Source organism: Zonotrichia leucophrys, chromosome 1 (genome assembly GCF_028769735.1).
Source record: "Zonotrichia leucophrys gambelii isolate GWCS_2022_RI chromosome 1, RI_Zleu_2.0, whole genome shotgun sequence".
Classification (NCBI taxonomy): Eukaryota; Metazoa; Chordata; class Aves; order Passeriformes; family Passerellidae; genus Zonotrichia; species Zonotrichia leucophrys.
The window spans coordinates 27,726,611-27,749,773 of NC_088169.1; the positions used below are offsets into that span (position 1 = coordinate 27,726,611).

The 23,163-nt window shown below is 41.2% G+C and overlaps 1 protein-coding gene across 6 annotated transcripts in view; it reads right to left on the minus strand.

Annotated features, from left to right (window-relative positions):
- The window catches only part of SH3RF3 (SH3 domain containing ring finger 3), a 247,489-nt gene that overhangs the window by 184,209 nt on the left and 40,117 nt on the right, over positions 1 to 23,163 (minus strand). For 4 of the 6 annotated variants that reach the window (XM_064709893.1, XM_064709865.1, XM_064709884.1 and 1 more), the window contains one exon: positions 21,030 to 21,141. The exons of 1 other annotated variant lie outside the window; for it this stretch is intronic. In XM_064709893.1, coding sequence (XP_064565963.1) covers positions 21,030 to 21,116 — 87 coding nt within the window. In that variant the 5' untranslated portion in view covers positions 21,117 to 21,141. The remainder of the gene's footprint in view (positions 1 to 21,029; positions 21,142 to 23,163) is intronic. One more of the 6 variants, XM_064709902.1, reaches the window with a different exon arrangement.

The window sequence follows — 23,163 nt, forward strand, 5'->3', positions numbered from 1 at the left end:
TTTTTCTTATAAAAGGTGACACACAGTAAAGTGTAATTCACACAGTATAAGAACATAAAACCATGAATAATAACCTAGTATTAAGTACATACAGAAGTTATTATTAGGGGAAATCACAGATTTTCTTTTTACTATAGATTTGGAAAATTCTGGAAAGTGACAGGACCTTATTAAGAGAAGTTTTTCCCAAGTGCAGCTCCTTTTAAAGCCTTGAGAGTAAGAATTTATCTATACTTTCCACGACTCAAAACCAGAAATCAGTGAAAATTGGGGAGGAAGGTGATGATGGCAATCCGTGGTGAGCTGGGCTGGGACAGTGCCAGCCTTCTGTGAGTGGTTGCAACCTCCGTGTCTGGGCTGTCCCAGCCCTTGGTGCCACATCCTAGTGACAAACCCCCTTCCTGAGGCAGCTCTGTCTAACGTGCTGCGACAGAGGAGCACAAAGCCCCAGTGTAAAGCAGTGCTGCTGCAGAGGATGCTCTGGCCTTCTTCAGCACCTGCTCTTTCCTCTCCCATTTGCTCCTGCCAGCATGAATATTTGGATGCTGTGCAGAGAGCTGGGTCAGGGAACTAACCCATATGAAAATTAACCCAGGATGAAGTATAATTAATTTCCCTTTGGTTTTGCTCCCTCATGCAGCTGGGCAAACCCCAGCAGCAGCAGGAGAGGGAAAGGAGAGGGAGAAAAAGCACTGAGAGCAGTACATGGGGTAAAGAGATTGGGACCCCCTGCCTAGAAGCAGTCTAGCAGGACAAGCATAAAAATGTTTAAGCCAGAGGCAAAAAAAAGCTTCAGGTGCTATGCCTCTAAATCCTTAGACAGAAATAAATAGGATGAGAAGTTTATATTTTGCATCACTGCTCCAAACTTAGTGGAAGCAAATTTCTGAGAGGCAGCAGGAGAAGGAAGCTGGTGGTGAGTAGGACTAGACCAGCCATCCCTGTGGATCCACATAAATCCTGCTGGCACAGAGGACACAGCACCACACCACCACAGCACTTGGGAGAGACAGTGGCATGTGTCAACACTCTGAGGGACCCCAGAAGTTCAGCTGTTGCTTGATCCCAAATGCTCAGCCCACACCTGCTCCACCTTGCTTGGGTGAGGCTGCATTCATTGCAAGACAGCCCATCCTGTAACGAGAACTGTCAAAATCATAATGCTGCCACTGGATGGAAGTGTCCCAGTAGGTAAAGCTTTTTTCTTCTCTCTCCTTTGCTTTTCCATCACTTTCCACCACACACTTTTCCCAACCATATCCCTTGTGTGACAACACAATGTTTTAGTTTGTCAGGTTTTTTTGACACTTTGGCAAATCCTGATAAACATGATATCCCTGCAGAAATTACAGCTCTGCACCCTGTGCCATTTATGGCTGTCATATGACTCTGAGAGCAAACTTTACAGCAAACCTTGAAAACCAAATCCTTCCTTTCACTAGCTTTTAGGACTATAATCCTATCTATTTATTTCTTTTCTTCTCTGAACTATTATTTCTTTCTTCTTAAAACCTCTGCATAAAAACTCTCCAATGTTTGTAACCTATTATCCATAAAGAAAGGGTACATTTCAAAACACCAGTATATTTGGGATAGAATTAGAGAGAAGTGCATTTTCATAGCCAACTTCCATATGGCAGAGAGTTTAGCTCCCTGACTTTGTCTTCCATTGAGATATGCAAGCTGCTGTCAGGTGTGTAGACTGATGAGGATTACAGTATTGGAGGCTCATTATAAACATACTAATTAGTACCATGAAGGTGGCAAATGCAGCACTTCTGACAATGTGAGTACTAGGTCACAAAAGACAAAAAGCTGCTACTTTAGAGTCCATAATAGCATTACTTATGATGGCCAAACCAGTGAAGTAGAAAAAAGATTAAATTTTTTCACTGGATCACTGAACGCTTGCCAGAAAGATGGCACTAAAATCCAGGCAGTTAAGTTCTCTAATTCATAGCGAGGAAGTTTGACCCTAGTTCATACACCAATAAAATACCAGCCTTATATCAAATAGGTTATTTCATATTCAAGAAGCCCTTTCATTAACAGAAGTGTTTTCCCAAAACTTACTAACTGCTTTTCCTTCTTTCCACAATAATTTAGAATTACTCTAATGAGAGTAAGTTGTCATTCAAACCAGAAAACTCTACATCTTAAGAATTGGCCAAAAGCCACTGAGTACCTACATGAATCCAGAAATATTTTCTAAAAACTCTAGCATGTGAAGAAGCCTTTTGTATATTTGTTTCTCCTACAGAAATGGCAAAAAGGGAGAAATGAAAGATCTGGACTATAGAGAGTGAAATTTTGTATGAGGTACTAAATAATCTCTCAGTTTGCAGACTCTAAAATTGCACAAAAATCAGTCTTCATCTTTTTAAGCTGCAGAGTTTATATAAAGTTGAAAAATGCTTCACATCAACATCAAAACATGAAATAAGATTATGTCTTCTGTTTGATAATGGACCTACAAAGCACAAAAATCACTCTTCTTTAATCTTTCAGCTCAGTCTACAATACAATACAGAAAAATAATGGTAAGATTGTATGCAGAGGCTGCTATGCAAATAGGGAGCCAAAATCTCATCTGAACCCAAGGTGAAATTCACAGAATTGAGACTATTTTCTACTTTCAGCTACAACTAGGTCTAACTTCCTACTGACAACTGTGTAGAATTTGACCTATATTTTCTAAAAGAAAATTCTTCTTTTAATAAAACATGTATTTTTAGATTTCATTCACTCTCTTTGAGCAGCCTAATAGTTTTAAAATAAAAATACTATAAAGAACCCCCCCATACCCATATCAGTGAACAGCCCTCGGGGAATGCCAGAGCATTAACCTGCCCGATAACTGCATTAACCTTTCCCCAAAGGACATTTTCTCTGAAACTGTGAAAATCTGCCAGTGAGTGTCTTCCACCATGTCACCCCATGCCCTTCTGTTCTGAAAGGGCAGTAATTACTGTAAAACAACAGTTTAAGGCAGAGACAACTGCACTGATGATTTAATCAGGGAATTTCCTCATAGGCTCTCCCAGTAGGAAGGACTTATAAACAGTGCTATCCAGAGTCTTTTCAAAGTCAGGAATAACAAATATTAATTATCTTCCATGGACTACCTTCACGGCTGTGTCTGTAAACTGACATACAGGAACCGTGAGGATTAATTACGAGTAATGAAGCTCAATTCTGCACCGCACAGTTAAACACAACTCCCTGCAAATGAGTTTGACCTTTCCAGCACCACATGCTCTGGAATTCCTTGCTCAGAAGGGGATTACCTGCAGCCAGCATCTTCACACGGGAACCAGCATCACATTTGAGACAGGCGAGGAATCTGGCTCTATATTCAGGCTTTAAAAAGACAAAATAGATATTTGACAGGAGGCCATCTTTTAGTGGATCACACCATCTGAACCACTGACAACTTACCAGGCTTCCTGCGGAAAATTCTTGGTAACACATGTGCAGACTTGGACAAACCTGTGAAAGGTGTAACTGCACTAACACACAGCTCACTACAGAAAGGCCGGGGTGGTGAAGCTTGAAGCCACCCCAACATCAGAATTTAACAAGAGTGAACTAAAGAGTGGATATATCATTGACAAACTATTCAGTCTTAGTGGCACACTGAGAAACATTCCCATATACTCCAATGATGCCAATGAACGAGTAACAGGATGAAATTTTATCATGTGTTCCATTGTGGTAGTTTGGAAAAGAAGCAAAGTCATAGGACTATACAGCAATATTTTGCAAAATTAACATGAAAAATTATATCTAATGTAATTATTAGTTTGGAGACACATGACTTTTATAAGACAGTCACATCAAAACACACCTTCTGCATTTTTTTTGAATCTGAGATGCTGCAGCCTGGAGTTTATGGACACACAGAATAAGAATATAAAAGAAAGCATTCATCAAAAGATCTCATTGGCCTCAAACATACTATTTGGTGTCACCATTTGAGCAAAGAAATGCATTATGAAAGTCGTATGAAACTACAAAAAAATAACGCTTTATAAAGTTTTCCACAGACATGCTGATTCAAAAAATCACGTCTTAGAAGTCACATTTGACATCAGAATTTAATGACCCTGATAAACATAATCCTCAGAAGCAGAGAAAGTCACTTCCTTGCCCTGGAGAATGTGGACTGCCTCCTCCTTTAATGTGCTCACTTGTAAGGCTGGGATCTGCAGGTTGTGACGAGTATTCGCAGGTCAGTTTGCATTTTCGTAGACTTTAGTTGCTGCCTTAAGTCATCGCTCCCAGCAGAGAAGAAACAGTTTTAAATGCCACAAAATTGACAATCTCCACTCTAGCAGAGGAAAGCCACTAAATCTGACATCACTTCTCATCACCTACGCTTTATAGGTCAGACGTGTCCAACTGCAAGTTAAGATTAAAAGTGGCTTGCTACTAATCTTAGCACAGGCATTAGTGCCGCTCCAATACACTGTCTGTGCAGCAGGGTGGGAGATGAAATAATCAGCTATCTGCCTGCCCTCTGACCTTGGCTTGGAAGTGTGTGGGGGTGGGAGCAGCATTAAAAACATATTTAATGATCTCTGCCCGTTTGAGTCAAGTTTAGTAATAATTGTAACAAAAAATTCAAGTAGTCTGACTTTCAGATCCTTCAGAAGATGCTGACAACTCTGACTTATGTCATTCTCAGTCAAATAAATGTCATTTATACAATACCTCTTGAAACTGGCATGTCTCCTGCTTTGTCTTGCAGCTGAGAGCATGACTTGAGATTCAATGCTCACAGCAGCTTTAAAAATTTTTAATGAATAATTACACCAGCCAGTTTTCCATATCACTATCTTCATCAGTATTATTACCTTTGGAGATATTCATGTAGACATCCCACTGGAGCATTTCAAGAAAGGCCAAGGATAACATATTTGGATCTATAAATTTAACATGGAACTGTTTCCGGTGATTTCCCTAAGGATCTGTTCCCTGGGTGCATTTTTTTTTTTTTTAACAAAACCAGAGATCCATCACAAATAAAGCAAGATGAAATTGTCTTTTTCCTTCTGTGCATCTAAATGAATGCAGATGTCTGCAAATGATTAAGATTTCTTGGAAAATCAGTGACCATAACAAAAACCTTTTGCATCCCTTGATGAGCAAAAAAGCCATCACTGAGTTGTGAACCAAATTTATAGAGCAGAAATACTTGTCAACTTCATCTAGGTCAAAAGGTGTGAGGTATAAGAAAAGCTCAAAGATAATGATTTGCATCATATAGAACCCCTCAGTCCCATTCTTTTTTAATTACCTTCATCACTACGGAGACAATGGGCTTTTTGTTTCATTCTTTCTACTTCTTGGACAGAGTCCTGATACCCTATTAACCACAGTACTGCAAATAACAGTGAAGAGATAACTAGCCTTATTAAGAATTAGCTCAATTCACCGTTTCTCTGCTCTAAGCCTCAAATCTGAGCTATCCTGCCAAACCACCTGCTGATAACAAACATGGGAAGACTGTGTTAGTGGTAAAAATAAAAGGTCTGACGTTTTACCACCATCCCAAACAACCACAGCAGAGCTCCTGCGTGCTGCTGAAAGGGGAAATGCTGCTGGGAGTCAGCTGAAGGTCGGCTGCTGTTGCTGCTGCTCTTCTTAGAATGCAGAGCAAGCTTAAGCACAGATGCAATACAAAAAACCTGCACAGATGGTTTTTGCCAGTGACTCTTCAAGAAGTTACATTTATATTCACTTAAGCTTGGTGTAAAACAGGAACATTATCGTTAAAATTAATGAATTCATGCTTTGGTTTCCTGTAATACTTATTTTGCTGTTAACTGACTTACCTACTTCTGCACTGTCTATTAGACAGCAGAAGGCAAATTTTTACCATCCAGAGTATTCTCAGTTACCTGAAATTCTTCACTAAATAGGAACATTTATTACCATGAAGGAGTTGTTGTTAAAATAAAACAAACACAGACTTCCTGGGAGAAAGATGGCCAAAGTTTGAAGCACAAGTACAGACATAATCCCAATAAGGTTATGTTTGGTTCAAACCAGTGACTCTAGCCTACACATGAACAAAACAGCCTAATCCCATGCTTGATGCCAATGCAGGCTTGGCAATATAAATAATTTAGATATTCAGCTTTAGGTAACACAGAACTCAGTTCAGCATGGAAACTGTGACTAGCTCCTGCCTTAAGTCATTCAGCTAAAGAAAAAAGTTCATTTTCTACAGAGAAGCACACTGAAGGTATCCACATGCCATTTGTTTTCCATTTCCCTGAACTGCCAGGTGACAAAGAAATCAGTGTGGTCTTAATGGGATTTTTCCTGGTCCCCAGGCCTGGCTGGCTGGGAACACCACCTTGCACCCCTGTAAACTGCTGGGGACTCCTCAGCCCAGAATGCCTCACGAACCTCTTTCCCCTCCTCTGTTAAATCACAAGGACAGTTCACCAGAAGGGCCAGGGCAGCATTCATCACACCAGCCACAATGCACAGCCCTGCAGCTGCCCCTTGCCCTAATCTCACCCCCTTGCCTTACATTTGGACTATAACCACACCTGAACATATAACCTTTATGTAGCTAGGTTATCTAGGAATTTTTCCTTCAATATTTCTTGAATATTTTGTTCTGCGAGCACTGTTCACAGTAATTGAATAATCCAATAATTCTCAGCAGTGACATACAGCTTAGTTTCTTTCTAATTTGAGCATGATGATGCCTCATAAAAGAACTGGGGCAAGCCAAAAAATAAAGGCGTTTCAGGCAGCAATGAAATCTGAAATGCTCGCCTGCATCTATTTATTAATGTCACTGCAGAGCAAAAAAGCACTAGAGCATCAAAATGAAAGTGCATCTGTGGCTCGCCTATCGCTGATCACACGCACACAGCGTTAATTAAAGGCTGTAGTACAGGTTTCCTTTCTTCAGCCTCTCTGCATTATTTCATGTATAACCCAGACCTAGATGCTCTGATAAAAGCTCAGTAGAAAAATGTCCGAGAGAGCCTGCCAAGAACTACACAGACTTGGCCTGTGGACAAAACGCAAATACACAACTGCGGAAAGGAAAACAAAAATGAGGACAGAAAGCCAACAACTCTTTAATTTTGTGATATGGAAAATAGAAGCATGTTTTCCAGCAGCTGATTGCTTACATGGAAAGTTTAAAACTTCCAGCACAACCAATTGCTGTTCAGAATCAGAACCATGTTGGAGATCACTGGGCTCCTGACTGTGAACATCACTTGAGCAGAGAAAGGGGTTGCAAGGACCTCTGAAACAGCTCCCCCCCACAAAGAGTAACTACTAACCTTTGGGGAGAAAAACATTTCCTAGGAGTAAAGCCTCCAAGAGATTGTCACAGACTTGTGCTACTCCTGTTTGAGTTTCTATTGTGAAAGAGCAGGAAGGTATTTTGACACTGAGCCAGATTTTTGAGAAGAATGCACACGAAGTACCTCTCTGCACCGCAAAATACCATATCTCTATATCTCAGGGCTAGCCATTCGTTAACAACTTTTTTTCTGATAACACCCAGATCAGACAGCTTCGGTCTAACACAACGTCCCTCCTCTAGTTTGCACACTCCTGAAGAGCTTTCATAGTGTGTTACAGCACTCCACTGTTCAGTACAGTGTTTTCCAGGAACTCATGTATATTTACTTACAGCTAGATTTATTAGAAGAAAATTTCATGTTGATCAGCTGACAGTACTATACATGCAAAGCAACACAATGTCTCAATTTTGACATTAGTATGATTTGAGAAATGCTATTTCAACTGAGAAAGAAAAGTCAGAAGACAGGCAGAAGGAATGAGATCACGAGCCCTTCCCTTAACAACGAACTGCCAGAGTGGAATGAGACTGATGGATCTGGGTACTACGTTTGTAATACATTTCTGTACATTGGTGTTTCCAGGTAGACAGGTTACCCAGCCTTCTCCTGAAAGGGAGGATATCTTGGGGGAAAAAGAACCAAAACAGCTAAACAGAGCTTTACTGTCTTCTTCTTCTCTGTCTGAACCTTCCCTGCCCAAACAAACAGACAAACCAAAGCGAACTAAAACAAGCAAAAAAACCCCAACCAACCAATCAACCAAAACAAAAAAAAAAATGTCCATGCTATTCAAGTCCTTGATTTGAATAAAAAATTATTCAATTTAGTTTATTTTTTATATTTTTAGCTTTTTGCATAATTTTGTTTATATCAACATAAACAGTTTTGAAAACACTGAAGCAATTCTGTAGCTCTGTTTTACCTTGAGCTGCAGCTTTTGGTAAATGATGAACTAAATCGATTTACTTTAGCCTGATGTCTACATTTCTGGATGGTCATTGCAAACTAGACCCATTTGAAAATCCCCCAGAGTGTAAAGGTTAGCTGCCCTCTTTCCTGGCATTTATCTCTCCTGTCTCCTTGAAAGGCACTTTTTCACCAACCCTCTTCTCTCTGGTATGTTGTTGCTGTGTCTTCCCAGAGAACACAGCAGCTTGAGGAGCTCCAATTCCATCTGCTCACAGATGTAATTCAGCTTCTTCTGTTTCCTAATTGAAGGTTCAAAATCCATCACATAACAGGAGCAAAAAATAATTACACCATACCTTACTGCATACAGGGTTCACACACTTCATATTATGATGACCCAAGAGGCATTTATCCTATCATTGAAGTTCATTAAAATACACCAACTAAAGAGGCAATGAACAGCAGAAAACCTTGTCAATTTCAAAATAAATTACAGTAATTAAGTAACTTTCCTATACCTTATTATGGTAACACCTGACACTGCCTATCAAAAGCCAGAAACCTCACACAAGGAGCCACAAGAAAATGTGACCTTTTATTGTTCACTGCTAAAAAACCCCCCCAAAACAAACAAAAAAGACCATCCAAAAAACAAAAAAACACCCAAAACCCCAACCAAACAAAAACAAAGAAAAAAACCACAACAAAACCAACACCAACCAAAGCAAACCAAATAATAACAGAAACCCCACCAAAAAACAAAGAACCAAAACAAAAAAGCCAAAACCCAAACCAAACAAAAAAACCACAACAACAAAAAAAAATCCACTCAACCAAAAAAAACCCCACAGAAAAGTAGTTCTGTCATATGAAGACAGCCAAGATGAATTACACAGCTGTTTAGATAATGAGTAGGTACTTTACTAGTATATCATCTTCTACTTCTGAAGTAGAATTACAAAGGTGGTGGGTCACCTTTGCTTAGTCTCCAAAACCCTCAGAAAAAAAGGGTCAAATAAGAGGACAGAAACAACTTTGAAAATCACTGACAGCCCAAAAGCTCACCGACCCATGGTGAATACAATAACAAGCACTAAGGCATTGTCCAGAAATTCACTTATCTGGAGTCAAAGGTTCAGATAAATGACAAGCAAAGCACGAGCTTTCTTCACAACTGTACAACACACAGGGCTGAAGTACTGAGCATCTCAACTTCACCAAAGGTCTGAAGCAGAAGCTCAGAATTAATGGCACTATTTAATGGCAAAAAAAGTATAGGAACTCTGCCAGTGCCATTCCTGTTAAAAAGACATACTGCCCAAAAGACAAGGTCCACTTTGCCCTTTTTCTTGTAATCAACAGGATTTAAAAATTCAGAGAACATCTTACAGCCAGAACAGATTACAAGTTTCTCTACTGATGCTTGATGTAAAGGTTGTGCCTGTCATGCACAACATGTCACATATCCCCCACCATGTGACAAACACAGATCTGCTGACATGTACCCTCCAGAGGCCCAGGATAGAGGGGGGATTTTGCAACTTTTAAATGCAAAATCACTAGGCTAATTCTTCCACCTCTCAGTCTTTTATTTTTTTTTTTATATTATTTCCCTTCCATGAATTGCCCCTGTTTCCTAAGCCTCATCCCACTTTTCCATATTACAAGCAAAATTAGGACTCTCCTTTTTTTGTACACTTTTATACCATTGGTATATTTGTGATCATCCTATTTAGTGCCTTGCTTCAGAGTAAGAATGTGTGATCTGCTTTCAGACGGCTTCTATGTCTTATGCCAAAATGTCCCAGACATAAAACTTTGCTGAAATCCCAGTCTCTTCTCTTACAGCCTGTATGCTGCCATTCTTATTCACCATTCTTGCTGTTTTAGTAAATTTTCTAGCCATGTAATAATGGTCATGCATCTCTGATGCAAATATCTTTTCATGCAAGATTTCAGGAAATATGATGTCAAATGTCCAGGCACTTAAGCAGCTGAATATCTGTTATTTGTAAAGGGCCATTCAGTGATAAAGTGAAAAAGAACCTCCAGCAATATAAATATATATGCAAAATATAAATATAAATGCAGTCATCTTTGCTGCAACAGCTGCTGAGGAAACACTGGATTTCCTTGACTTAAAAGAATTGAAATTATTCAATCAGGTGGAAAACAATTTCTGAAAAAGCTCTGTATTTTGCTCTGTTTCACTGCATTAACCCTAACAAGGTGATCAGGACCAGGAAACTTTTTTCCTTTTTAATTTCTTTGACTGTTGTAAATAAAAACCTGACCCATTCCTCCTGGCCACGGAGTCATTTCATTCACCACCATTCTCCATTCCTATCCAAACAGCATCAGGGTGATGGCATGCTTTGAGAAAACACCTTCAGCAGCATGCTGCCATCACTCTCCTAAGCCTTGCCAGGCTCAGAGAAACCAGGGGAGCTGCTGAGGCCAAGCACCCCAACCCTGCTGCTCACAAATCCCCCTTGAGGCTCTGAAAGCACCTCTGCCCTCTGTGAGAACAAAAATCAGCACAGCCAAAGTACTGTAAATATAGTGCTCCAGCTGATTAACCAAAATGCAGTCTACAGGCAGCTAGCTGCTTGTAAACTGTGAGCTTCCCTTTTCATTTCCAGGTATTAGAATTAAAAAATAATAAATTAAACCCCAACAAACAAACAACCCAACCAAAACCAACAAAACACAAAAAAGCCAAACAAACCAAAACCCAACACTTTTTTTCCAGGACTCCTTTCCCATGTCAGAGGGACATCTCTCAGGGTTGCCCTGTTGTAAAAGCACAGCAAGCCTCGTGGAGGGAAGAACTATGCATCTGATTCCATGCTGTCAGCAGGATAATTTATTACTTTATTATACTATACGATATTAAAGAATACTGTACTATGCTATACTAAAGAATATAGATACTGAATGCTAAAAAGACAATAATGAAAAACTCGTGACTCTTTCCAGAGTCCCAACACAACTTGGCCTGTATTGGCCATTGAGTCAAAACAACTCACACCAGAGTCCAATCAGGGAATCACCAGTGGGTAAACAATCTCCAAAAACATTCCACATGAGCACAACACAGGAGAAGCAAATGAGATACGAATTGTTTTTCTTTTTCTGAGGCCTCTCTCACTGCCTTTCAGCTTCCCAGGATAAAACCCTGGGCGAAGGAATCATGTTCAGAGAATGTGAATGCCACACTGCCCCAACTATTTACATGAAATCAGAAGAAGCAACACCTCAAATCATCACTTGGCACTCGCAGTGATGTCCTGTGATCCTACATGGAGTCCCATGAAAGCACTCCACAGTGTGCTTCTTCCCTGGCCAGTCCTGAGCCAGCGACAGCTCACCCAGGTTTGTAAATAGCAATTCTCAAAGCCTTGCCAGGAAAAGCAGTAGTCTAGTGCAGCCAAGGTTCACCTTGCAAGAACTTCTTCCAGAGATATTCTGAAGGAGGGAAAATAATCTTGCAGTATTTCATCCTACTGCATTTTATCCCTGGGCTGGTCTGATTACCCACCCACTCCAGGGCCAGCTTAGAGCAGTGTCTTTGCCTCTTTCCATCCCCAGACCATCCTCATTGCTCATTCAAGGCTCAAGGCTTGTGAGTGCTTCAGAGAAGCCCTTAAGCACAGTACAGCTTTCTCCTGCCTAGAATGACCGTGGTGCAGATTCTGCATTTTGTTTGTTTTCTGATACCACAAAAGGAAAAATCACTCTTTAACTGTTTATAAGTCTGCAGGGACACAGGGATCTCCCTGCTGTGTGGCCACAGCTCAATATTCCTGTTATTGCTTATTAGTGGTGTAATCTCTTTCACAGACAGATGATAAAGTAACACCAACAACTCAAAGACACATGATGAAAACATGTTAAATTAAGCAAACAATGGATTCCAGGTGGAGAAATATTCAGTACAGAGTAAGTTACCCATCAGCTTTTTTATCCTAGAATGGTCTGGGTTGCAAGGCATCTTGAAGATCACCTAGTTCCATACCACCTTTTGCACCTATTGGCATGCTCTGACTCATGATTTTGTAGTTTACTGACCACACAAAGAAAACTGAGGAAATGTTTCAGAAAATATTTTTACAGTGTCATTTATTATCCTTCCTAACACTCTGTTTCAAACTGTATATACATGGATAAACCTGCTTCCTCTAACTTGACTTAAAAATGCAATCTAAGCATCACACAATTCAAAATAATTGTTTGGTTCCATTAATTCCTGCTTGGTGAGTCAGAGTTTACTGAGCTTCCAAGCAATGACAGGACACAGTGGAATGAGAAAAGGGCTGAGAAGAATAAGGACAGGCTGGGGTTGGAAAGCCTTCCACACAAGAAGACACAGAACAGACTCAGCCTGGGCAGCATGAGTATTCACAGTTTCTTACTGCGCAAAAATTGTTCAGTGAAAAATTATCAGTCAGCAGGCCTGAAATAAATCAGAGGATTATCTTTTTACTGAAAGTATAATTATAACTGAATCTGAATGCTACAGGATGTGGTAATAGCCAAAATTGTATGTGAAAAGTTAAAAAAAAAAAAAGAGAATAAATGAGAGGTTTCTCAGAGCATTTCAGAGAGAAATCCATCACTGACCTCCAAACTACACACGACACCCAGCTTGGGAAACTCCCAAGCTGCTGGCTGCCAGCAGCAGGCAGAATATACCACTGAGAAAAATTGCTTTAAAAACATCCTCCATTTTAGCATTTTAGACTCATTCCCTGAGCACCCCACACAGGTCACCACTAGAAACACGCTACACAGTGAAATGTATTTCTGTAGGAAAACCCCTCCTGCTTTTGCATGACACTCAAAAACTGAACTGCTCTCAAGGCAATGGTGCCAGAAGAAAAGCAGCAGCAGTGCCTGGTGTACACATGTATAACACATTTGCATTTTAAAAGCAGTATGTTTGCCACAGCTGAAATATTCTTACTTCCCTCAAGTAATTCAGCATTGCCTTTGAGAAAAAGTGTCAGGCAAAGAAGTGGAAGAAAAAAAAATCCCAACAGATTTAACATACGGGTATCTTGGTGAGGTCTAGGTGGCAGAGACTTCCTCCCTACCCTTTCCTGACAATGCAAAATCAGCCCTGTTCAGGTTATTGGCCAGAATTTGTACTCCCCCCCAGCTCCTGCACCGAGCATCTCATGGACTGCACGAAGGACATGGCCTTTGGGCACTGAGAGAGATCCACTGCCACCCCACTCTTCTCCCAGGAACACCAGCTGCTCCTTCCCTCCATCCCCCCACGGACCAGCCAGTTCAGGTACCCTCCAGGAAGGATAACATTTCCACTGAGGAAAACACCTCCAGCTTTCTTATCTGCACAATACAACGTGGGGAGAAGAATTACACCTGCTTCCCTCCACACTGGGAAAAACCATGCCCAGATCATCCAGCTTCAGGGCAGCTCTGTGGGTGCTACTGGCACCTTCAGTTATGATAAAGTGCCAATGCTGAGCAGGGAAACACCGACTTTGTTCCTGCCAGGGAGCGCGTAGGTGTCAGTGCCAAATCCACAAGTTAATTAAAAACTGTATTTTCTATGGGAAAACAACACGGCCAGCATAATAGAGCTATAATTATAGCCAGGTTTCCACTGGCAACTTGTTAATTGATTCTTATTCTGTTTCTTAAAGGAGAGCAGGGCTGCTGTCACGCCCTCTTTCGTTCCTGCTGCTGTAATTTCTCCAGCAGTATTCCCAGCAAAATGTCAATACATTTGTGTCTCTGCTCTAAAAGGGGATCAGCATGGTGTTGCATGATACGCAGTGTCCTAAAAAGAAGTTGTTCTCCTGCATGGCAAATCAGTACATGTGTAATTACCTACATAATTTTATATAGAGCATCAAGAATGAAAATATGATAAGTCTCATCTCTCCTCAGCCCTGCTCTGTTGTCATGGCAACTGGACACTTTCTCTCTCCCCCCCTTCCCTTTTCCCAAGGGACAAAGAAAACCACCAGAGACTTCACAAATCAGCATACATTAAGCACAAATAGTTTGCCAAATGCATTTGTTCACTGACATCTCTTACTTCAGTAATTGTGTGCATTGTGCTCACTGAAGTGAGCTGCTGCAAACACGGCTGCCTGCTTCCTGCCCAGCACCATCCCTGAAAAACAACCCCCCTATCTTCTCCTCCACTTCCACTTCCCTACACATGCTACGGCAAACTCTGTCCTGGGTGGCTTTTTTTGTTCCATTTAGCCATTATTTTCCTGTTTGCATGTGCACGGATGAACGGAGGTGAGCTCAGTTTGAGTCCACCTGTACTGCTGAGTCCTAAATTTCTCTGGTGAGCAACAGGTTGAAGTAAATACCTATGTCCTGTAGGCAGCCTTTCACATATGGCACACTGCAGACAAGAGAAGCAAGGTCTGGGATTTGTGACCCAGGTAAGTGGAAACTTTCACAGCAGTGCTGCTTGCCTTGCAAGCATCACCTCGGCTGCAGGAGGTTTGTGGACTGGGTCTGGCACAAGTTCTTCCTGGGAAAAGCAGCCGGATGCTGCCTCCCATCCACCCTCAGTTGCTTAGTGCTCTGCCAAACTTAAACTGACAGGCTTTCAGTGTCCCTGCCAGGTGTTTGGCTTATACCAAGGAAGCACTTCCCTTTGATTTCGTTGGATGTGCTCGTTAAAATGATTCTTCTATTCCCGAAAAAAAGGCTGGGGAAAATACAAATTTTGTGAGTACTAAACCCAAGATCTTCATAATTTTTCTTTGTTTCAGAGTTGAAAACAGGAGGAGAGGGGCATATGTGTTTGTATGAGTAAGATGTACCTCTTTCTGTTCCTGTGAAATTTCCACTGAGTTTGAGTATTCAAATCCCTCCAAACCCCACTACCCACATGGAATGAAGACCATCACCCTCACCATGTCTGTGACATTGGAATGGAGACCCAGGGAAAGGAGTCCCACCAAGCCACTGCACATGCCCCTATCAATGCTAGGTGCTCCCTGGCCTCGTGCCCGTGGCTCCCTGCTGCAGGCAGCTAAGGAGCTGCTGGCCACAGGCACAAAAAACAAGACCCTGGTCCCACAGGCAGCACGTGGGCAATGACCAGCCACCCGTGAAAATGCCCTCCTCAAAAATAATGGGGCTTCTCAGTGCTTTCAGTACAAATGGAGACAAAGTGCTGCAAAGGCGATGATGACCTCCTGTGCCAGCTGTCAGGAGGCAATGTGGGACGTGACATCAAGGATAAAGACTTGCTGGCACCCTGCACACCCTGCACCAGCTATGTCCACTTGCGCCAGCAGTCACCAGGCATTGTTCTCGCAGATGTACCAGGCACTCTCCCATTTCGGGTCATAATGAGCTGCAGATGTGACAGGCATTTCAGATTCTGAATCTGCAGCAATGAGACACTCCACATAGATGCTTCTGCCTCATTTTTACTTGCTAATTTTTAATAATGACAATTTAACTTCATTGTGCGTGTCATGTACTGTAACGGCCAATTCAGAAATCATCCTAAAGGGCTCTGATTGCTTAAGAAATCTTGCAAATAGCTTTCCAACATTTTTTTAATAAAGTGTGCATTCTGAAAAGTCAGAATTTCAGATTTTCAAAATATCACTTTGATAGTTCTCTAGAGGGAAGTAATAAATAATAAGGAGGCACGATGCTTTGGAGATACAGAGCCAATGCCTCAATTAGAGGCATCCCCATTTCACTTTTAAAGGACTTCAAAATCAGCATGAAAAAAAGCTGATATTATACAGAATATATTTACACACATCAAAGAGTAAGTCACAAGTGAAAGCTTAATTAAACTGAAATTTGGGTTGATCAATTAATTCATGCATTTCAGAAGGGAAAACACCTTATATAACTCCAAGAAACTATGATAAATGTTGGAAAGGCTAGACTTTCCACAATGAGGCAAAAATCAAATCTCTCCAAAGATTCACATTTTACTCCATCTCAAACCTTCATGCTTTTGCTGTAACCCTTTCACATGATAATGCAATTAGCTCCAATTTTCAATTAGCTCCAACTTTTGACACAGAGCTAAAGCCATGTACATGATCCAGGGATACACGCTCCCGCTGTGTTAAGGGTACAATGAATGCTGTATTAGAAACGACCTGAAGTTTCCTACAGAGTTACAACCCCTCCATATCAAACTCCAGAGCTCACTCGAAAAGCCGCTCTCCAGCACTGTTTATTTAACATTAACCATGGCAATGTTAAATGTCTCCTCATTTCAGGGAGGGGCTGCAATAATATAAGCTTTGCAGATGCCTGCAATACACAGAGCAAATTCTTACAAATTATGTCTGAATATCACTGCCTCTCAGCACTCGTGAAGACAGATTCTTTTCCAAGGCATGTGTTAAAATGCTGCAGAGAACACTTTTTTGTTTGCAAACCCAAAGAGTTCAATTTAATGACACTGACTTCTATCTTATTCTGCTCTAACTTCAACCCAATATTACCTAGCTTTACATGTTTGTTTACTAGTTAAAGTAATAACCTTTAGGAAAGGTTTGCAGTAACATACTTCATGTAAAAATAACACATCTTCAACAGATATACCCATCATATTCACAAAGGGAACATGTATACACTTATTTTGGTAGCATTCATATATTTCACATATCCATGCCTTAAGCACGTATCAACTGAATGCAAGTTTGGCAAGTGTATGGAAATGGCTTTTGCTGACTAGAAATATCTGGGGTCAAGATTTATGGATTTCTAAAAAACGTGAATCTGTACTTCATTTATAAAAAAAATTAAACAAATGCTCCTGAAAATCAGTCTTTTTCACTTTTTAGAGTACTTTTTCCCATTCTGTGTGATTTCCCCACTTGTTACAGAAAAGAATTAATTCTGTATTATGAAAGATTATGGTGTGTAAAGTCTCATCTCAATTAGTTAATATGGTGTCTTTAAAAAGAGGGACGGGCAAACACTGAAAAGACACAGTGCAGAAAATGGGTTTTGACTTCAGATTTGGAAGGACAAGCATTCCTCCGTAGCTCAGATCATCGCAGCAGGTTTCCAGGAATAAGTAAAACAAACCCAAACCAAAGCGGGAGGGGGAGTAAATCCTAAAAATCTAGGTCAGAGGAAGAAAGCAGAGAAATGCAAAGCACCGTTTTCCATGAGCCTCACAACCAATTGTGGGAAGCTCTCATCTCCTGCCACACTCCTGTGCACAGGAGCCCCAAGAATGCCCCACAAAGGGGCTCAAGTGGCATCTTTGGGGAAGCACGGGAGGTCACAGGGGGCAATAACAAAAATCTTGGCTGTGCTGAAGAAAGGTCACCTCAGGGAGAATTCTCTCACAGTGCTGCCTGCACAAAACCTAATTTTCTTGATAAAAAGAAGGGCCAAAGAGCAAAAGGGAATCCTGAGAAATTCTGTTCTCAAGGTAAAGCCTACAAATATAGAAACTCTTTACTGCATTTTTTTCATAAACAGACCAGGCATATAAGTGGTTCTTACACCCTAAATTTTTATGATCTTCTATTTGTGATCTTCATTCTGCTGCTCAGCCACCTGGTTTTACATTTACAGATGGCTTTGAGATCACAGTTTGTTATCTTATTCAAACATAATTAACAAACACATTTCATCCTCTTGCATCAACAAGGATCTGACTTTTCTTGATAGAACAACAAAAATGGAAAACTTCAGCAGATGTAGCCAGTTATTGCTTTCTGTCATCTACTTAAGAGACATCTTTAATACCTCCTTCTATTCTTGCTGTCTTCCAAATAAGCCCTTTCCTATTGTAACAGGGATACAACTCCTACTTAAAGTCACTATAATTTTTTTTGTCTTTGAATAGAAAAGCAAATTAACTGATAAATGCATCTGTTATTTTCTTATCTTTTGTGTTCAATTAACCACTACCATTCTGAGTGACAAAAACTGTCTCTTACCATCTGCTCACCAGAAATCTGTTTTAAGGCTGTTTATAATTTATCAATCCTTTTTTTGTTTTGTATTGGGTTTTTTTTAATTCTTAAAGTAGTGGATTTGCTTTCCTTCTGGCTTTTGCTTTTCTGTTAGCTCTGCCCATGAAGCTGTATTTGAAGCAAAGAAGAAAGAAAATTGTTCGACATTTTACCTTCTCATTGCATTGCAACCATATCAAACCAGGGGAAGTATAAATTTAAGAGCTGTGTAAGAATGCACAGATAACTGGTATTACATCAGAAATTTTATTTCTAGTATCTTGCAGTCTCTTAAATCTCAAAGCCTGACTTGGGCACCGTGCAGAAGGCAGACAGGCCAGTTGGCTGTGTTGGCCCCACAACCACTTGCCTGCCTAGAGCAGGGGTGTTTTCCTGTGGGGAAGGAGCCCACAGGGATAATCCTATCAGGCACCCAACAGCCATTTCCAGCCATTCCCTTTCCCAAAGCAGGTGTAAATGCAGGCCCAGGGTGAGACTGGGTGGCAAAGGCACGTGTTGGTGGACTGGGCTGACTCTGCCTCCCACTCATGTGCTCACATGTGTTTTCACAGGTCTCAAACTGGGAGCTGTACTCAGACCTGGGGTGATGCAGCCCCACTTTTTCCCTGCAAAACCAGCTGGGGCTGGGCTCTGAGGCTGGAGGTGGTGTGGCACTGGTCATCCCTAGCACATATCAGATGCTTCCAGCCCAGCACTGAGTGATCCCAGCCTCTTCTGATGAGAAGCATTTCTTTACCACTTCTGTGAATATAAAAGCAAATTATCTGATGAAAACAGCTTTCTTTCTTGATCATGTATATTTAACTATTTACAATCTATTCCCCCTTTTTCTGGATTAACTTACAGGGAAGTCAGTCATGAGAGTCTTGATCATCCCCAGTGCTTACTTTTTGCTCTGTCTGGTTCTGGCTTTGTTTGCTCCAGTCAGCTCTTCCTGAGCCTCAGCACCCTCCTGGGAATAACTCACTCTGGGGAGTGTTCCCCAAAGCATGGGGAAGACAACAGGCATGGCTGTCTATGCTCCATGCAGTTTTGTAATGTTATCCCAGCAGTTTCAAATGCTCACTTTGGGTCTGACAGCCTCATGCCCGGCCCTAGGTCATGTACCATGCATCTTCAGTTTCATGAAATAAAACCACCACTCCAACAGAAAAGAAAAAATGCCAAATAGAACAGAAAACCATAAAACCTATCATGCTTATACCTCAGGGCTACTAGAACACCACATGGGGTCCCAGGCAGATTCATGATTAAGTTCTGTGTGCTCTGGGTAGAGCTCACCATAAGCAATACAGGTGCAAACCAATCTGTGACTTGGCCTCAGGGCTAAAGGTGAGTCCCTGTCTTTCTTCTATGTAAGTCCAGTGGGTCTGAGAGATAAAAGGCTCCTTTGTTTTGTCTGCCAACAAGACAGACTTTCAGTATTTCAAAGCACATTGTCCAGCTAGTAACTCCTAGCATCCTTTTTCATACTTCTTGGAAAGCGTTGCTCCTTGCTGCTTGTCAGGAGTCCTGTAACAACTCCAGACTGCATTGCCTTTCTTGTCTGATCTCTTCTAGTACTTCTTTGTCGCTAACACTGAACTTTTAACAATACCAACCCTTACAAAGCCATTCTAAAGTCTTTCTCTCTGCAGAGAATGCAATGGTTAGCACAGCAGGCCAACTTTCAGGTTTTGTGAAAGCCTGTCTGTGCCTCAGTTCATTAGGTATGAAAATGAAAAAACACCTCAACAACTATTCTCTTAATGTACTCCTTTACTTCCAAAGATTCTGAGGATGAAAACATCTGCATCCCTTCCTTCCCTTTTTATACATTACAATGAGAACACATTTGGCACTTGCACCAAAACTGGACACAGCTTTGTGAGCCTGACTTCATACACCCCTAGAACTGTCACCATGTGATCCAGTGACAACGTGTCCCCACTCTGCAGTCCTTCCAACTGCAAAGTGCATAGTCCTAAGCCCACAACTGTGAGGGAAGAATTACAGATGGTAAAAGAGCTCAGTAGCCCAGAATGAGAAGTCTGTGCCAGAACAGTGAGGAACCATTAGTAACTGGAGCTTTGTTACTTCCTTCAATGATGTCTTCACTAGCCTCTGCAGGATTTTTATTCAAATTATGTAGGGAAACAGTCCTTCACTGTTTCTACAGAAAATAAACCTCCTTTAATTTTTTTCTCAGTTTTTTTCTTTAGTTGGTACCAGAATAATTAAAAACCTTTAATGTCCATGATTTGTCTGTATTCTTTGTTTTCAAATAAGCTTTTCTTATCTGTGAAGAGACTTTGTCATCTATTTTCTCAAACTGCAAGAGATTTACAATAGCTAGGGATTACAGTAAGATTGGGTTGTTCTTGATTTCTTTTTAACAATCTCAGTGTCTTTTGCAGAATCCTTAAACCTTGTCATTCTGTCGATGAAAATTATCAACTATTATTTTTTATTATTGCTTTTCCTGTTTTATTTGTCCCGTGCATCCTGATCTTTTCATTCCTTTTATAAAAATCTATAAAAGGATAAAATATGTGGAAGACAGATAACTATACAATGCATTCCAGAGAAGATTTATCTATAATTTACTAAGTTCATTTCAAAATCACAGCATTTGTATCAGTTTTGTTTCCATCTTTTATAGCAGCCCCCATCAAAATATCACTTCCTTCTTGCAAAGGAAAGCTGTTACCATGGTATTCCCATTATTCCTAACACAGAGACTGGGGGAAAATTCGTTCAGCTCCTCAGAAAATTTTCTTAATTCCAGTGCAAAGGTTTGCTGGGGTAGTTGCGACTGAACTTGTACCTGTTTTGCAGACTGAGGGCAAAGGGAGACTGGTTGATGGCTGGCAGCAGTGGCTGGAGAGAATCCTACACTCAGTACAGGTCCCATCTGTTTCCTTGAATTACGATCCTGTCTGGGCAAACACCACAAAAATTTCAGTGCGGTGTGGCATAAAAAAAGCCTTCCCATATCATGTCTGCTTGCACATGAATTTTAAATGCTCTTACTACTCAAAAATTGACATTTTTTTAGTGAGAATAGCTACATTTTTTGACTCCTTGGTGTGCTGTGGCCTGGCTGAAACCACTATGGAAAAGCATGGAGAAGTATCTGCAGAAAGAATGACATTAGGGAAAGATGACTGGCCTCTAAACATGGGATTAATGGATATGATCACATCTGGAGAGATGTGATCAGAAAGAATGACATTAGGGAAAGATGACTGGCCTCTAAACATGGGATTAATGGATATGATCACATCTGGAGAGAGTGATCCCACTTCCTGGCAAAGGCAGGAGTACCCAGGAACAGGGCTCGGGAGGCTGGTGGGTTTGTTTCCAACTCTGAATGCTGCAGCAGCACTAGGGCTACAATAAGATACAGGGAAAAAAGGTGCAAAATGCAGGAAGAAACCATCAGATGCAGCTCCCTCCTGCCCAATCTGGCTCCAGGGAGAGAAAGGCACTTCTAAGTCAGAACTTCTCCTGAGGGCACCTTTTGCGGTGGAACCTCATCAAACCTTTTCCTCTTGAGCACCTGGGTGACACCACCACTACAGAGGCTTGCCCAGGTTTTCTGGGCACTCTCAGCCCTTATGTTTTCTCAAGAAATTGGAAGCTCCCCCAAGTTTCCCAGGAAATTGTAAGTATGCTGACTGAAAATACAAGCTCTGGTCCAGCTACTGGCTTAGGGTTTGTTTGACCCTTCCCCAGGGCCCACAAATGACACCTGCCCCACCTGTCCACACTGATAAGGAGCAGCTGTGGCAACACCAGCATCACCACACCAGGGAGGGACAGGCTGCCATCAGATGTCCCACTGAGACAGTAATAACCCTTCAGATTCCCCAGCCAAGGAGCAAGGATGGGTATCTTCCACTTACAGAAATTTATCTCAGGGTGTTGACTTGGCTTCTGTTTAAACTCACATTAATTCCATTAAAATGGCATTTTCAAAATAAGAATTTAATTTGATCTTGTTTTGAAAATGTTGAAAGGAAATGTTTAAACCAATGCAAAATTATTACTTTTATTTTATATTCAGCCAAAATGGTTCAGCAAGCAGATTCAGATGCCCTAAGACTTCTGGAGAATAACAAGCTGGTAGGACAGCCAAGTTTTGCAGAGCTCTAGCCTGGATTTGGTTTTGTGCCGCTCTGTCCTTGCTGCAGATTTAACTTGAACTATCTTCACTTCTGCTCCCCTCTCAAACTGAGCTGCCACTTTAGAAAATGGCAGAGTGCAAGCATCAGGATTAGTGAGTGGGATGATTTTGTTAGCAGTGCAAACATACTACAGTGCTAACAAGATGGTCAAGTGAAGTTTTTGGATGAAGAGTTTATTTGTCAAACATGCAGTTTCAGAAGCATTAGAAGGATTCACAACTTCCACTAGAATTTAAAAAAAAATCTGGTAAATATTTGATATGTGTTACATTGCAAAATATTTTAGGGAACTCCAACTGCTCCGTTTCACCACTTTTTTTAAAAAATAAAAACCCAAAGGTTTCTCATCTTTCATTTTGATACACCCTTCACAAGTGCCACTTAGCTCTTGCCAAATGTCTCAAAATATCATTTTGCATCAACATTGACAAAATTAATCCACTGCCTGTTTCATGGGACAACCAGACCAAGTCTCACAGTCAGAGACAGTTATGTGGTGCTGGGGACACAAGCATGACCTCCTGCCTGATGGGTGGCATCCAGGTGTCACGGCCTCCCTGGGGTGACAAGGCATCAGTGGCTGTTAAACCAGTTTTTCTCCTCCTGACCTGGAGCGTAACTGAGCAGCCTCAGCACTTCTGGGGGTAGAAAACAATAGCTGTACCTGGCACAGCTCCACCATGAGCCATTCACTCACTAGCTAGTGAAGCAGATGTTTTGTTTTCTGGCTCTCCCCAGTCTAACTCACTTCTGAAGGCTGCAGCAGCAGAT